Source organism: Brassica oleracea, chromosome C3, assembly GCF_000695525.1.
Source record: "Brassica oleracea var. oleracea cultivar TO1000 chromosome C3, BOL, whole genome shotgun sequence".
Classification (NCBI taxonomy): Eukaryota; Viridiplantae; Streptophyta; class Magnoliopsida; order Brassicales; family Brassicaceae; genus Brassica; species Brassica oleracea.
In genome coordinates this window covers 32911211-32926491 of record NC_027750.1, presented here as the reverse complement: position 1 = coordinate 32926491, position 15281 = coordinate 32911211, and the positions used below count along the sequence as shown (strand labels likewise).

Below are 15281 nucleotides of genomic sequence, written 5' to 3'. Positions count from 1 at the left end.
TTTTTTTTTTTTTTGCAATTAAGGCTGGAAGTTAGATTCTTTCGATTGTTATTACATCATTTGAATCTTAATCTGTGTTTGATTGTCTCAGCCTCTGCTGTTTTAAACTACAAAGTCTTGGTTTTTTCACCATGACAACTACTCTCAATGGCGACTCCAACACCATTGACCCTCAGAGGACTTACCAAGTCGTTGTAGCTGCAACCAAACAAATGGGTATCGGCAAAGACGGCAAATTGCCGTGGAACCTCCCTACCGATCTCAAGTTCTTCAAGGACATCACTCAAACAACATCCGACCCCTCCAAGAAAAACGCTGTTGTGATGGGTAGAAAGACTTGGGAAGCTATCCCCGCTAAGCACCGCCCCCTTCCCGGTCGCCTCAACGTTGTTCTGACTCGTTCCGGTGGGTTTGATATAGCCAACACCGAGAATGTTGTCACTTGCAGTAGTGTAGACTCTGCTCTTCATCTCTTAGCTGCCCCGCCGTATTGTTTGTCTATTGAGAGGGTCTTTGTAATAGGAGGTGGTGATATATTGAGGTAACTGTGTTGATTTACACTTGCAGTAGTGTAGATTCTGCTGTTACTTATTGTTGATTGTTGTGTTTGTTTGTAGGGAGGCATTGAACAGGCCTAGTTGCGATGCGATTCATTTGACTGAGATTGATACAAGTATTGAATGTGATACGTTTATACCTGAGGTTGACGCTTGCGTTTATCAGCCTTGGTGTTCTTCTCTTCCTATAACTGAAAATGGACTTAGGTTTTGCTTCACCAGTTTTGTCCGTGTGAAAAGTTCTGCTGATGATGAATCCTCTAACGGGTCACAGTCTCCTCTTCAGTTTGATGGGAAGAAGTTTTCTTTTCTTCCGAAGATGGTTTTTGATCAGCATGAGGAGTTTCGGTATTTGAATATGGTTGGTGATATTATCTCACATGGTAACGTGAAGAATGATAGGACAGGGACTGGTACGTTATCTAAATTTGGAACACAGATGAAGTTCAATTTGCGCAGAAGCTTTCCACTTCTGACAACAAAGGTATATGCTCACTTTTGAAGGCTTTGTCTTCTGTCATATCTTGAGTGGCACTCTATCTCATATTAACGCAATCTGTTTGCATCTTGTGTTTAGAGAGTGTTTTGGAGAGGTGTTCTTGAGGAGCTTCTATGGTTTATAAGCGGCTCAACTAACGCAAAGGTAAAAAAGGAAAGATGTTTATAGCCAAACCATCTCTACTGTGCTCTACACTATGCAAATGAATTAGATAGTTCTCTGAGAGGTGTATTTATACATGAACAGGTCCTTCAAGAAAAAGGTATCCATATATGGGATGGGAATGCGTCAAGAGAGTATCTTGATGGGTAAGATCTTAAACCGTTTCAAGAAATTAAAGCTTCTTGCTGATACATTGCCACTTAATTTCAGTATTGGTCTGACTGAGAGAGAGGAAGGCGACCTTGGACCTGTTTATGGATTTCAATGGAGACACTTTGGTGCCAAGTCAGTAATGCATCTCTTCTCTTGGCTTTTCTTATTCTCTGTTTGGATGAAAAGATCTTTCTCTTCGTTTTTAACAGGTACACAGATATGCATGCTGATTACACTGGCCAAGGCTTTGATCAGCTCGCAGACGTAATCGACAAGATGAAGAACAATCCTGATGATCGGCGTATCATATTATCTGCTTGGAACCCTTCTGATCTCAAGCTGATGGCGCTTCCTCCGTGCCACATGTTTGCGCAGTTCTATGTGGCGGAAGGGGAGCTCTCGTGCCAGATGTATCAGCGTTCGGCGGATATGGGCCTTGGTGTGCCGTTTAACATCGCTTCCTACTCTCTTCTTACTTGCATGCTCGCTCACGTGTGTGAACTTGTCCCTGGTGATTTTGTCCATGTCATTGGGGATGCTCACGTGTATCGAACTCACGTGAGGCCTCTCCAAGAGCAGCTTCAGAACCCACCAAAACCTTTTCCTGTAAGTTACCAATAATAACAAATGATGGTTGAGGAATGCACTATCTTTATTGTGTTGTTTGATTTGGGATACTGCAGGTTTTGAAGATAAACGCTGAGAAGAAAGACATTGACTCTTTTGTGGCAGCTGACTTTGACCTCATTGGATATGAACCTCACAAGAAAATAGAGATGAAAATGGCGGTTTAGTTGGCCCCATCTCTTAAGTGTGCTGATGTAAAATGTAAGATTGAATTGGGATGAATGACCCTTGTGTGGGTGATAACTTTTTTCACTGATAGTCTGATACCATGTGTGTGTTGGAATCCTTTAGTTCCACACAAGGTTCTAAAGCGATTTAGGGGGGGTTGCTCTTTTTCTTGATGCGAGTTTCTTTTCTGTTCTGAACTACTTACTCTTGGTCTGATCTTAACCATTCTCATCTTTTCAGTTTTTCTTTTGACTAAACGTAGTAATAATAAGTTCAAGATGCCTAAAAATCCTTTGGTAAATCCAAAAATATCCAAGTCCTAAAGTTGCCGAAGATCATTTGTGAGTGACTGTCTTAAAGGTTTTGTTTTAAATAAGAAAAAGAAAGCAAGGAATGTAGAGAAGTGAATCACATTGTCAAAATGAGTATATAGGATCAACGATAAATAATTGGTGATCAAACCTCCCATTTGAAGTAAAAACCAAAAACATAATCAAAAGCGAAACCATATCTAACAGATTAAAAAAGCTTTAGGCCTTTTTGTCATTTGTTAAGGGCTTTCAAAACAGTCTAAAACGCAGAGTTTTATTAAGGAGGCTCCCCTCTTCCATTCTCTTTAGGGTTTGTTTTACGTTTTATCAGCTCGTCCCCTTTGTAGCGCCGCTCTTCTTCTGTTCAGTCAATCTCCTCAATGGTGTGTTCTCCGTTTATATCTCCACCTCTACCTAAATGATGGTGATCTAATTAATGTTTTTTCTAGGCACCGAAGAAGGACAAAGTTCCACCACCGTCCTCTAAGCCCGCCAAATCCGGCGGCGGAAAGCAGAAGAAGAAGGTCATTCGTTTTCCATCAAAAAAATCACATCTTATTTGCTCATTTATTTTTCGTTTATTGATGTCAACAGAAGTGGAGCAAGGGAAAGCAAAAGGAGAAGGTGAACAACATGGTTCTCTTCGATCAGGCTACTTACGACAAGCTTCTCTCCGAAGCTCCCAAGTTCAAACTCATCACTCCTTCCATCCTCTCCGACCGTCTTCGGCTATTTCCACTCCTCCAACTTTTCACCAGACGTGATCCAACTAGATTATTGGCTACTCTTGTAAAGAGCCTAAACAAACAAGATATTTACTCTCTAAAGTTTAGCTCTTTGTGGTGTGAGGTTTTGAGATTTTATTAGTCTTAACTTGATTGGCTTCTTAGATAAGTTCATCCTTCCTTCTTGCTTGTGACTAAATGATCATATGATTTCATATTGATTCTTTCATTGATGATTAGAGTTAAGTGACCTGATCATATTTGTGTTGTTGTGCAGATCAATGGGTCACTTGCTAGGAAGGCCATTAGAGATTTGATGGCTAAAGGAACCATCAGGATGGTCTCTACTCACTCTAGCCAGCAGATTTACACTAGGGCCACCCACAACTAAGTTTCCTTTCATTTTGTTTCCTCTCTCTTATTTGCCTCATCAAGTCTTTGACTCACTGTTTAGATGTTGAATCTTTTCCCTTCAATCAAGATTTTCAAGAATGGAGTTTTTAATTGTGCAGTTTTTGTCTTTAACTAAAAGATTCATTAGTTACATAAACATAAAACACAACTGATATATGATATGTTTAGTCACCCAATTACATATTCGAATCGTGTTGCCTTCATGTATAACTGATAAAATAACGAGACCAACGCTCCTAAGTAGACTTGATGATTTGGGATCTGTCAAAATCGTACATGGTTCGAATTCAGGATGGTGGTTTTGTTTTTCCTACCTTAGATCCCGAGCATTCCAGACCATGAGCGAGTCTGTCTTCCTAAGACCATACGGGTTCAAACCGCTCAAAGCCTTCCCCATCAGTGCCATAGCCGCAATACTCGGATACTGTTTCTTCTCCATCTCCTTTTGGTTCTCTGTCTCAAACCTAACATCTCCCCCTTCTGGTTGATCTGTATCCTTCTTCTTGCACCATCTCCGGATCCATGGATGCTGAAGCGTAACGTCGCCACCTCCCTGGTTAACGTTCTTGATTTGTGGAGTGGCAGGTTCTTGATTTCTTGGTTGGAGATTGTTGATACCTGACTTCAAGATTTCAAGGAAGAGGTTGTTGTTGTTGTTCCCTTCTTCTTCAATCTTCATCAGGCTCTTGGTTTCATCATGCCCGCTGGAATCAAAGGAGTTTCTCTTCAGACGCTTGACCCATCTGCTGCTGTTGGCTTCCGGTTCTTGTTCCAACCGCACACGTTTGCAGCCTCTAGACAAAAAGTGGTCCACGTTCATGCTCTGTGTAGCTGAGTTGCTTGTTTCTTCTCCCTGATGCCCACCTACTGAGTTCTCTCCATCCATAGCCAGAGGGGGTTCTTCATTCATGTCTGGTATCTCAGTCCTAGGAACGGGCGAATCGCCTTTTCGTCCTTTGCCCTTAGTTGAGGAAGAAGCAATGGAGCCTGCCAGGAAGAATGAGAATCAGAAAAGTATGAGATAAGACCTTGAAAACATGTATATAAAGTATTAATATACCAGAAAGATGAATCATCTGAAGTTTATCCATTTCCAAGGTATCAGTCTCCGCAGATGATTCATTCTTCCCTTCTTTGGTATCCTTTGAGCTTTCCAGAGACTCCAGTGTAACTCCTCCTCCTTTATGCTGGTGGTGATCTACACTAGGAAACAGATCAAGATACCCACCAAAAATCTTCCCTTTCAGCTTCATGGAACCCTTCAGTAGCTGATGATGATGACCATCTTCTTCCGGTAAGTTGATCTCTCCAGAAACTCTTTGAACCGAATCAACCGTTGCGTAAAACCTCACTGGTCTCATCAACTCTAGCAGGTTCTGTGTAGTCTTTTCTTGAACATCGTTATTATACATCCAAGGCATTTTGTTATTAGCAGCCATAGGGTTTGAGCTTGAACCCACATCGTCTTTAGCTTGAAGCTTTGTAGTATTAACCTTGAACATAGGAAACGGCAACACCTCTTTATCTTCAGCCCTAATCAACTCCTTAGAGTCACTACCAGTACTATGATCATGAAACTTCACTTCATTACCGAACTGAGTCCAACGACCTAACCAAGCAGATTCTTTTTTCTCGCTCATTCCTTTGTTAACTTTACCCATAACCATACACTTGTTAAGATAACAAGTACCAAAACAGGTCTCCAGAAGCCTTATCAAATCACCTGTAAGTAAAAGTCACTTTCTTTATCAATTACAATGGATAAACTCCAAAACGACAAGGAAATCTCATCAAAGCTTCAAGATTTCACCCAAAAAGTCACATTTTGATTCGAATTTCATTAAAAAAACAAGTGTTAGATGGTTAAACAAGAACAAAGGGTCTAAAGATCACATTTTTCAATCAATTCTCAGAAAAAAAAAGAGACACAAGCTTCACTTACAGACAAGACATACAAATCGATGCAAGGGATTTGAGATTGTTAGCAGAGACGAATACGTGGAGAGAAACTGTCTTCTTTTCGATGAAGGAGGAAAGAAAGAGAAAAAGAATCAGAGCGAGAAGGCGAATATCACCAAATCCATTTCTACAAGAAGTTGAAACCTCGTCTAGTGTCGCATAGCATCTACGAGTACAATTATTTTCTAATTCTTTATAAAATTTCGAAAATTATTTTTAATTGTAAAAGTGACGTGTTCCTTTTCCTGCCATGTCTAATGCAAATGGCGCACAATAAAGATCAACGATAAATGTAGTACTGTACTAGGCTGTGCAAATATCTAGATAATATTTGTTTATTAAATATTTCTAACATTTTAAAATACCACAATTTTTATCGATTATAAAATGACGAATACAAATGTTTGTCTCTTAGATATATCATCGTTGTTGAAGAGTTAATGTATTATATTTTATTTTAATTATTTTTAGAACTTCATATGCACAAAAAGAAATTAAGTTTTACGGCTAACACAAATCACCAAAACCAAATAGGTAACATTGATTGTATAATGACGAAAGAAGATTAGGTTTTCTGCTCTCGATTTGTTTAATATTGACTTTCCATAAGTAATTTTATTTTCTACCTCTATAAAATTGTGCTTTCGGTGAATTATATAAGTGTCAATTTTAGAAAATGGACATCTGTAAAAATTTCTTTGTTATTCATTAGTAATTTCCTAACTATCAAGGATGAAATTTCCTATATATATATATATCATTTCTCTTAAGATTAAAACATACAAAAAAACCTGAAAATTTAAATAAAAAATAGCGTCCGATGGCAACATCTACAAGTTACAAAGTTAGAAGTATATGCATAAAGATTCTGACAAATGGTGATGAACGAGTTTTTCAACGGTCTAGAGATATTCTTGTACCATGTGCGTATTACACTAATCACGAATAAAACCACTAAGATGCTATGTGTCCTTGTTTAGAGTGAAAGAATACAAAAAATTTCTCATAGTGAAACTTTATAAAACCATTTAGTAAATAAATGATTTACGCCACAATACTATATGCGGCTTCAACATGGGGAAGATTATGGTTGAAGTAAAGCTAGTAATAATAGTAATTTTGAAGTGGTTGGTAATATTGAAGAACTGATTCATATGCATATTGAAACTAGTTACTATTAAGAGGACCAGAGGATAGGTCATGGTATGATTCGTGACATACTTACAAATACATTTTTAGATACAACTTAAAAAAAAATCTCTGATGAAATTGATAATGTTGAAAAAACTAACTTGGATGCAAAAAGTTTGATGATATATTAAATGCTGCGAATCATTCAATCTATACCGATTGTAGAGAAAGTCTATCTAAATTATCTCTGAAAGGTAGGATGATAAATACTAAAATTGATCATAAGTTAGATGAGGTTTCCATGGATGCATGGGTTGAGTTGTTTAAAAATTATTTTCTATAAGACAACTTGTTTGTTGATTCTTACTATAAGATTCAAAAATTGGTTTATAGTCTATGGTTGCCCACAAAGATGATAGATGTATTATATGATATATTGGAATGACAATGAAAAGTTACATGAATTTCGCTTTTGCAAAAAGCCATGATATAAATTACAAAAACTGGGTGGATTAGGCTACCATACCAAAGGATGTGATACCTACCAATCACAAACATGTTGAAGAGAGATTATCAATACGGGAGACTGCTAGAGCAATGAGATGACATGCTGAGCATGTCTAGACGGATGGAGAGATTACTTATCCATTAGATGCAAAAGCGTGGAAATATTTCAATATGTTACACCTTGATTCACTATAAATATTTGAATGTTTATCGTGGGTTATGCACATCAAGGTCAGCAACTCAAAATGGTCGAGCTACGGCGGATCCACGTACTGATGAATGCCAGCCATCTTTTATCGATATATAGATTTAGTCTTATTGTAATGTCTAGATTAGAAGACGATATTCATTGTGGCCAATAATTTTTATACCATACAACTTTTCACAGAAGATTTGCATGGAAAAAATGTATATTCTTGAGCATATTAATACTTGTTCTTAAGTATTAAAAGTGGTGACTTGATATTTTTTACAACTTTTGATACAAATATTGAAAGAGTCATCGAAAAAGAATTTTGTGATAATGGGTCTGCATGTTAGAGTTATTGTCAAACTCTAGTCACAATTATAAGATCTGACATCTTTATAGACATGGTAGTAAGTAGATAAAGGCTAACATTGAATTATACAGTGTCTTAGACAACCAAGTTTTGGTTTCAAAAGCGTTATCTATCAATGAACATAAGTTTTTATTTCTAAAACTACCACATCAGCAAGAAAAACCATAAAAATTAGTCTAAAATATAACATACATAAAAGAGAAAACAATATCCGCACGATTGTGCAGATCATATTTTAGCTTAGTCTTACAACATATATTAAGATTATTTTGGTTGGTTCAACTATAATAAAATTAAATGTTAAAAGTGATACACAGAATAGCAAATATCAAAACTACAAATAATTGTTCTCTAAAAATTATGAGGAATTGCCAAAAATAGCACTCTGAAGATATCACTTTTCATTTCTACTTTAACCAACTTTACCATTAAAAATTTAATTGGCAAAGTATCTTTAAATCCTAACTAATTAAACCTAAGACTAACTCTTCTTTCCTACATCTCACGATAATTTTAAATCTCATCATCTCAGATTCAAATCGGTGTTGACGAATTCCGGCGGTGACGAGTTCTCCAGCGAGATCGAACGACGCTGCAGAGTTGTCTGACGAGATCCGACGAAGCTACGACGAGATCCGACGAAGCTACGGCGAGATTCGACGAAGCTACGGCGAGATCCGACGAAGCTACGGCGAGATCCAATAACGACGAGGAGTTAAAACGTACAAGTCGACAGAAGCTTAAAAAGGTACCGGATAATCGATGGTGATCGTCGTCTTTTTGTTTAGCTTTAGCATGATTTCTCAAAAATCAGTTTCTGCGAAGGGAGACGAAGATTTTGACATGGATTTTTTAAATCTTAAGTTTATAAAACCTTATAAATATTTATCAATGAAGAACATATTGCTTATAAATTTATCGATATATCTTGTTGATCCTTCCCATTTTGAGTATTTTTCACATATTCTTATAATCAGGTTATGATAATCGAAATATGTTCTATATGTGGAGAATGAAAACTAATAAATGGAATTCACTGGGATTTCATAGTGGATGATGAACGAGGATCCTCTTTTAGTATGATTCATGAAGATATCAGCTACAATGCTTTGATTGTGATTGTTTTATAAGATTTTGGAATTGATGACAACAGAAACAGTATAAATCTTAGCTATGTCTCACCTTCAAAATTAAACATTAAGATAACTGCATGAAACTCTTTTGCTAACTTGTTTGTTTATTAGAGTTATCGGTTATTTTATAAGGTAGTATGTAGTGTAAATTTACTCATTGCTGGAGGAAGTATACCATAGCAGTATATATTACAACTTTTACATTTATAAGACATTATAATAATAATTGTGCATTTTGTAGGATCATTACCTCATATATTTTGACTATTAGCTTTATGTTTTATTAATATTTCAGAGAAGAACTCAATTATCACCAATGATTGTGTCAAATATGATCCCGTCACAGGGTGAAGTTTTAATTAATCATGATTTGCCTATTGCTGGAAATAGTAATCCGCTTGAGGTATTTATTACAACTCTTATATTTATAAGGCCTTGTAAAAACATTGTAAATGATTCTATATTTAGCTTTATCTTTTTATGTTTCAGAGGGAAACACAGATATCACCAATGATTGTGTCAAATATGGTTCAGACACATGACGAAGTGTTAATTACTAATGATTTGCCTATTGCAGGTAGTAGAAATTTCTGTCAGGTATTTATGACACCTTTAATGTTTATAACAACCTTATAAAATACAAAGTACAATATTCATTACTAGGTTTATGGTTTTATGTTTCAGAGAGGAACACAAAAATCACCATTAATTATGTCAAACATGATTCAGACACAAGATGAAATTTCCAGTACTCATGATTCGCCTATTGCTGGAAGTAGTAATGTATTTGAGGTACTTTTCAAAGCTCTTACCGTAACATTCATAATTATAAGGTTCTATAAATTGTTTTAGAAATTAGACTTTATGGAATTCTACAATAATATTGTTACTTTTGGCAGTATTGGCTCTTATTGAGCTATTGTTGGTTGTGACGTACTTATTAAAACTTTGTAAATAAGGATTTTATTTTATAATAGCTTATAAAGGTAATATATACATGTTTAATTTTGTAGAGAGGAACAAAAATACACCTGGAGACTGAATGAAACAACATTCAAAGAGTTGACGAAGTCTCTGGTATATAACATACTCGTATTAGATACAATCTTATTTCTCCTTCAAGTGGTCTTGTTAGCAATAAGGTTATAACTTCCTCTTTTCTTAAATATAAATATATAAAAATTTAATCAATGTCATATAATGGGTTATAAATTCTATTTTTAATGTACATGTTTCATATTTTTATCTTAGAGAGGATTGGACTCGATGGGACGACCTGTTGTATATGAGTGTGGAAAGTCAAAATTGTCATCTTTTTTTAGTAGACGTGGTAGAGAAAGCATGATAGAAGATTTATATTCCCATTCAGAAATCTTGTCTCCAATTTGTTTAGAAAATCAATGTGATGATGATGATGATTTGTTATGTGGGAAGTTTTTCAAGGATAAAATGGAAATGAACACAAAGTTGAGGTTGCATGCAGTTAGTCAAAGCTTTGAGTTCCACACAGAATATTCAGACAGAACACGTTATTTTCTTAGTTGCGTGGATGAAAAATGCAGTTGGAGTTTTTGTGCAAAATCAGTTAAAGGATCTCAGAGTTTTGTTGTGCGCCATTATGTATCTAAACATACATGTGACACTTCTCTGAGAAGTGTTAGTCATCGGCAAGCTACTGCCAAACTGTTGGGAACTATGACCAGCAATCATTATAAAGGAGGAAAGATTGGGTTGAGACCTAAACAAATCATGGAAAAAACTAGACTCTTATAAATGATTTTACAAACTCTTATAAATTGTTTTTGTAAGTCTTTATAAATTATCATAGACTCTTATAAATGATTTAAGAGACTTTCTAATCGATTCCTAAACCTATAAACCATATAAATTGTATACATACCCCTTATAAATTGTTTAAAAAATATCATAACGTTTTTATAAAAAGTTATAAATGGTTTATAGACTTTATTAATTGTTTTATAAACCTTTATAAATGGTTTAGAGACTCTTACAAATAATTTATAAACTTTTATAAATAGGTTATAAACTTTACAAATTGTTTTATAAACTCTTATAAATGATGTATAAACTCTTATTTGCTTTTCAGCTTTTTTTTTTCTTCATTTTTATCTTCTTTCATGTGTTATTGACCTATATCATATGTTGCAAAATGTAAATCCACAAATCCTTGTTCCCATTAAATTTTCTTCATTTTATATCCTTGTTGAATAATTGTACAACACTGTCAAAATCCATGTCATCGAGATCAGAATGTGTTGGGGTCACCAAATGTTTGTATTCATCAGGATATCCAAACATTGTATTAACCACAAGATGTAACAAAGAATAAACAATGTTTTATAAGTCTCTAAAAATCTCTAATTTATAAATTTATAAACCCTTATAAAACTACATTTATAATCTTTTATAAAACGCTTCACATTATTGACTGATACACTAAAATTGGATCTTAATCTACTGTCAAGTTAACAGTGTAGTTGTAATATTTTTAGATTCAATTCCAGAGGACCAGTTCACACTTTATCTTTATGGGATCAGAATTAAGCTAAAACGAAGTAGGGGTTTTAAGAAGATGTAAATAATGTAAGGAACAAATAACAAGATTAGATTGTTTTCGGATTGATTAAAGGCGCTAGTCTAGGGTTTCTTTTCAGGCAAGGAGTTCGCGAACCAAGCAATTATTCAACTTCAGTTTATAACAAGTCTAAACTCGGATCACTCTGATTGAATCAACCCACTCTCGTAGTGTTGATTCCTTTGTGAGTCGGTCTTGATGCCTAAACTCTCGTTTGGATCAAGACACGATGGCAAGCCTTAGAGATCAAGTCCGATATGTTCATAATACACCCTAATATCTACTCTCGCTGATTAGGGATGCAAGCTCATTCAAATCATATCAGGTTATCAATCAACGGTTAGCTGAATCGATTAACCCTAATTCATGCACTAAGTGATCGGTTCAATGCAAGCAATAAGAACAGATATGAATGTATACAATCTTAAGATGACTTATCTATGCTTCAGCTCACGAATCCAAAACCCTAGAACCCTAAACTAACTCGGTGACTACTCAGACATAACACAAGAACAGAGAAGCATGATTTCTGAATAATACTACATATAATAAATAGTAGAAATCAGAGGGTTCAGGATAATCTTCTCTAGGAGAAAGATGGAGCCGTCTCCCTTACAAGTAGCAAATCGCAAATCACAAGCTCTCTCAGGTCTTTCTTGCGTAAAACTGAGGTAGGTCTAAAATAATAAATAGGAAACTATATATATAGAAGCCACAGGCGGCTAGAAGAAGGAAATAGGAAATCTAGGGCAAATCCCGAAATATTTGGAAACTTTCTTTTTTTTATCTCTGTCGCCGGAACAGGCACTCAGGCTGCTCCGATTGGCTATTCTGCACGAAAGACTCCAAATCATACTCCCTCTGTTCCTAAAAGATAGATTTTTTAGTATTTTCACACATATTAAGAAAAAACATTAAAATACCATAATAAATGTATCGTTTTCTGTAATTTTCAATTTTCAATAACTTTTAACCAATAGTAATCCAATAAAGTCAATTAATTTTCTTGAAGTTTACCATTTTTTCATAGAAAACACAAAAAATACATCTTTCTGAAACGAACTTTTTATTCTAAAAAGTCTATTATTAAGGAACGGAGGGAGTACCTTTTTTCTCTTCTTTTCCTCTACTGGTCCATTTCTCATCCAATACAACTCTAGACCTGTTATGACTCAAAAGGGACTAAAAAGACTCGATAAAACCTTGAAAACTATTAGTAAGACATACGTATAATGTGCCAAAAACACCATATATCATTGACCAAGACACCGATTGGATAATCACTTTTGGATTGTCTAGTGGTTCTGTTCCAGCTTCATAAATCCTCGGAGATGTGAAAAATTCATTGCTATCTAACTGCAAGACCAAATAAAAAGATGATGTTAACTTTTAATCATGGTCTAAAGATACCTTATCCAAGCATAATGTTCATGTATTTCGGTAAAAGTCTTACAAAGAATATAGGATAATAAAAGACAAGACTTCTCAAATTCACACATTTATATGTTTTTTATAGACATATATGATCAAATTTTGTTTACAAATTTCTTTATAAAACCTTGTAAAGCATTGAGTTGTACTATCGACAGTATTTTAAAACCCAGATTTATAAGAGGTTATTCTTTAAAATACAATGTTCACTATCAGAAAATCTTTCTCCTAACGAGAACTATTCAAATGACAAGTCTAAATCAACCTTATTTGTTTTTTGAATAACAGTGGAACGAAAATCTTAAAATTACTTGGACCAAGATTTATAAAGGTTTATAATTTTTCGAAAACTCAATGTTCACTATCGAAACTCTTTCTCTTAGATCGACCTGTTGTAAACCAACCTTCGTTGATTTTTTTTTATAACAGAAAGAACAAATCCAAAATATTACTTGAATCAAACAAAAAAAATACACAAATTGGAAACATACCAGTGTGAATCGTGGAGAGGAGCCAACATCTTTGAGGTTTTGAATCGTGATTCTCGTAATCTCTTATCGTCGGCTGCGTGAGAGAGAGTGACGATGGAACTCAACGGAGTTGACAACGGATCTCGACAGAGATGACGACATATCTCGACGGAGAGAGAAGAAGGATCTCGACGGAGAGAGAGACGGTGGATCCGACGGAGAGACTATGGATCTCAGAGAGAGACGATGGATTCGACGGAGAGAGAGACGATGGATTCGACGGAGAGAGAGACTATGGATCTCGACGGAGAGAGAGACTATGGATCTCGACGGAGAGAGAAGAAGGATCACGACGGTAGAAAAGAAGGAGATGATAAATTGAAGATAAGGTATGGTTAATTTAATCTTTTACACATTAATGAATGTGATATTTATGAAAATTTCCTTTGAGTGGTGGTATAGTTGAATAGTGGTATCAAGAAAAGTGTATAAGTAAAATTTCCCCAAAAATTATTAGCTTTAAAATAAATGAAATAGTATATATGAAATCATGTCATATTTCTTGTCCATGCTTATTGTCACAATCTCTAATAAACCTTTAATAAAATATGTAATGTAAAGTACTCAACAAAATTTATAAATTTAATGGAAGAACTTATGAATGTTATTCTTTATTTTTATTGAAAATTTTACACCAAAATCTATAATAAAATAAGCAAAATATATGCAAAAATAAGCAATATTCAAGTTAAATATATAAGAATAAATAATAAAAATATTAGATATAACATAGTTAGGAAATATTAATTGTGCATAAAAACTTAGAACGAGGATGCTTATAAAATAGCAAAAATTATCATTTTACTTAATATGATGATAAAATTAAATTTAAATTTTAGAATACAAAATAAGAATCTATTGAAAATATATGTCAAATTTTTATATTCAAAGAAAAAACCTCAAATATGTAAGTAGATATAACAAATCCCAATTTTACATGTGATTGCAGTAGTGTGGTTGTTCAATTGTAGAGTTAATCCAAATTTACATTGATCACACATAATCTTTAGTTAATAATGTGAGTTCCTCTGTAATATAATCATTAGTTTCAGAAACAATATATACATATGTTGATAAAATATATTTTTTGATCAGTTGATAAAAAAAACTTGAATAGACAGTTAGAAACATTAAATATTTTGTCAAAAAATATGAATAATAATTGTTGATGACTCATTTGATTGTTCTTAATCTTTGATAATCGAAATTTTTTCAAAACTTGCAGGGTGAAGTTTTTTCAGATATGGAAGGAGAAGAAAGCCGAGTTTAGCATCTTCCCACTTTCAAATGTGGTTCATTTACGGTTTCTTCCATCCAGGAAACATCACGGTGATTCCGAGTATTGTCTTTGGAATAATTAACTTGTGATGACTTTCTACATCAATAACATAGTTTACCATTTACCTTTCTCATTTATGTTCTGCAGAAAGATAAATTCACTTATAATTACTCAAAAAAGTTAAGAACCGTGCCTTGCGCGGGATAAATATTATATATATATATATTAATTTTACGTATTACATGTTTTTTTACATATTATTAAATAATACATATATATTAATAATTAAAAACTCAGTAAATATTACGTATATGATTAAATTGGTGCAAACACATAAATAAATTTTATTAATTCAAACAAACACTTTTCCTATTTTATATGATATAAAATTAAGTTTTAATGATATAAACATAGATATATAGTACATTTTTAATATTAATATCTGTTAAATAATATTTTATACTCATATTGTTTTTTGATCATTTTTATTTTCTGTAACAAAAATTTTGAATCACCGATAACAATTTTTTTTGTGGGAT

The 15281-nt window shown here is 34.2% G+C and overlaps 3 protein-coding genes across 4 annotated transcripts; 2 read left to right on the top strand and 1 right to left on the bottom strand.

Moving 5' to 3' along the window:
* The first annotated feature begins 63 nt into the window (after positions 1–63).
* On the top strand, positions 64–2408 carry LOC106328327 (bifunctional dihydrofolate reductase-thymidylate synthase 1). The gene is made up of 7 exons (XM_013766752.1): positions 64–541; positions 618–1041; positions 1135–1200; positions 1303–1364; positions 1429–1503; positions 1581–1977; positions 2055–2408. The coding sequence occupies exons 1-7, from the start codon at positions 132–134 to the stop codon at positions 2163–2165; spliced, it is 1545 nt and encodes a 514-aa protein (XP_013622206.1). The 5' UTR covers positions 64–131; the 3' UTR covers positions 2166–2408.
* A 328-nt stretch (positions 2409–2736) lies between these two features.
* Positions 2737–3713, top strand: LOC106335658 (40S ribosomal protein S25-3). Of its 2 annotated transcripts, none has more exons than XM_013774241.1 (4): positions 2737–2860; positions 2927–3001; positions 3072–3266; positions 3480–3706. In XM_013774241.1, exons 1-4 carry the CDS (start codon positions 2858–2860, stop codon positions 3591–3593), a joined length of 387 nt encoding a protein of 128 aa, XP_013629695.1. In that variant the 5' UTR covers positions 2737–2857; the 3' UTR covers positions 3594–3706. The 2 variants fall into 2 exon arrangements, with proteins under 2 accessions (XP_013629695.1, XP_013629696.1); XM_013774242.1 differs by having other exon boundaries at positions 2742–2860; positions 3072–3205; positions 3479–3713.
* Positions 3714–3743: 30 nt separating this feature from the next.
* Positions 3744–5749, bottom strand: LOC106335656 (F-box protein At2g16365-like). Its single transcript, XM_013774240.1, has 3 exons — positions 5559–5749; positions 4677–5339; positions 3744–4603 (listed from the first exon to the last, which is right to left on the bottom strand). The coding sequence occupies exons 2-3, from the start codon at positions 5281–5283 to the stop codon at positions 3927–3929; spliced, it is 1284 nt and encodes a 427-aa protein (XP_013629694.1). The 5' UTR covers positions 5284–5339; positions 5559–5749; the 3' UTR covers positions 3744–3926.
* Between the last annotated feature and the right edge of the window lie 9532 nt (positions 5750–15281).

Coding starts and splice junctions, on each gene's coding strand:
- LOC106328327 (XM_013766752.1), top strand. CDS start 132: ATGACAACTACTCTCAATGGCGACTCCAACACCATTGACCCTCAGAGG. Junction 1,042..1,134: donor TTCCACTTCTGACAACAAAG/GTATATGCTCAC, acceptor TCTTGTGTTTAG/AGAGTGTTTTGGAGAGGTGT. Junction 1,504..1,580: donor TGGAGACACTTTGGTGCCAA/GTCAGTAATGCA, acceptor CGTTTTTAACAG/GTACACAGATATGCATGCTG.
- LOC106335658 (XM_013774241.1), top strand. Junction 3,002..3,071: donor GCGGAAAGCAGAAGAAGAAG/GTCATTCGTTTT, acceptor TGATGTCAACAG/AAGTGGAGCAAGGGAAAGCA. Junction 3,267..3,479: donor CTAGATTATTGGCTACTCTT/GTAAAGAGCCTA, acceptor GTTGTTGTGCAG/ATCAATGGGTCACTTGCTAG.
- LOC106335656 (XM_013774240.1), bottom strand. CDS start 5,283: ATGGTTATGGGTAAAGTTAACAAAGGAATGAGCGAGAAAAAAGAATCT. Junction 4,604..4,676: donor TCAGATGATTCATCTTTCTG/GTATATTAATAC, acceptor TCTTCCTGGCAG/GCTCCATTGCTTCTTCCTCA.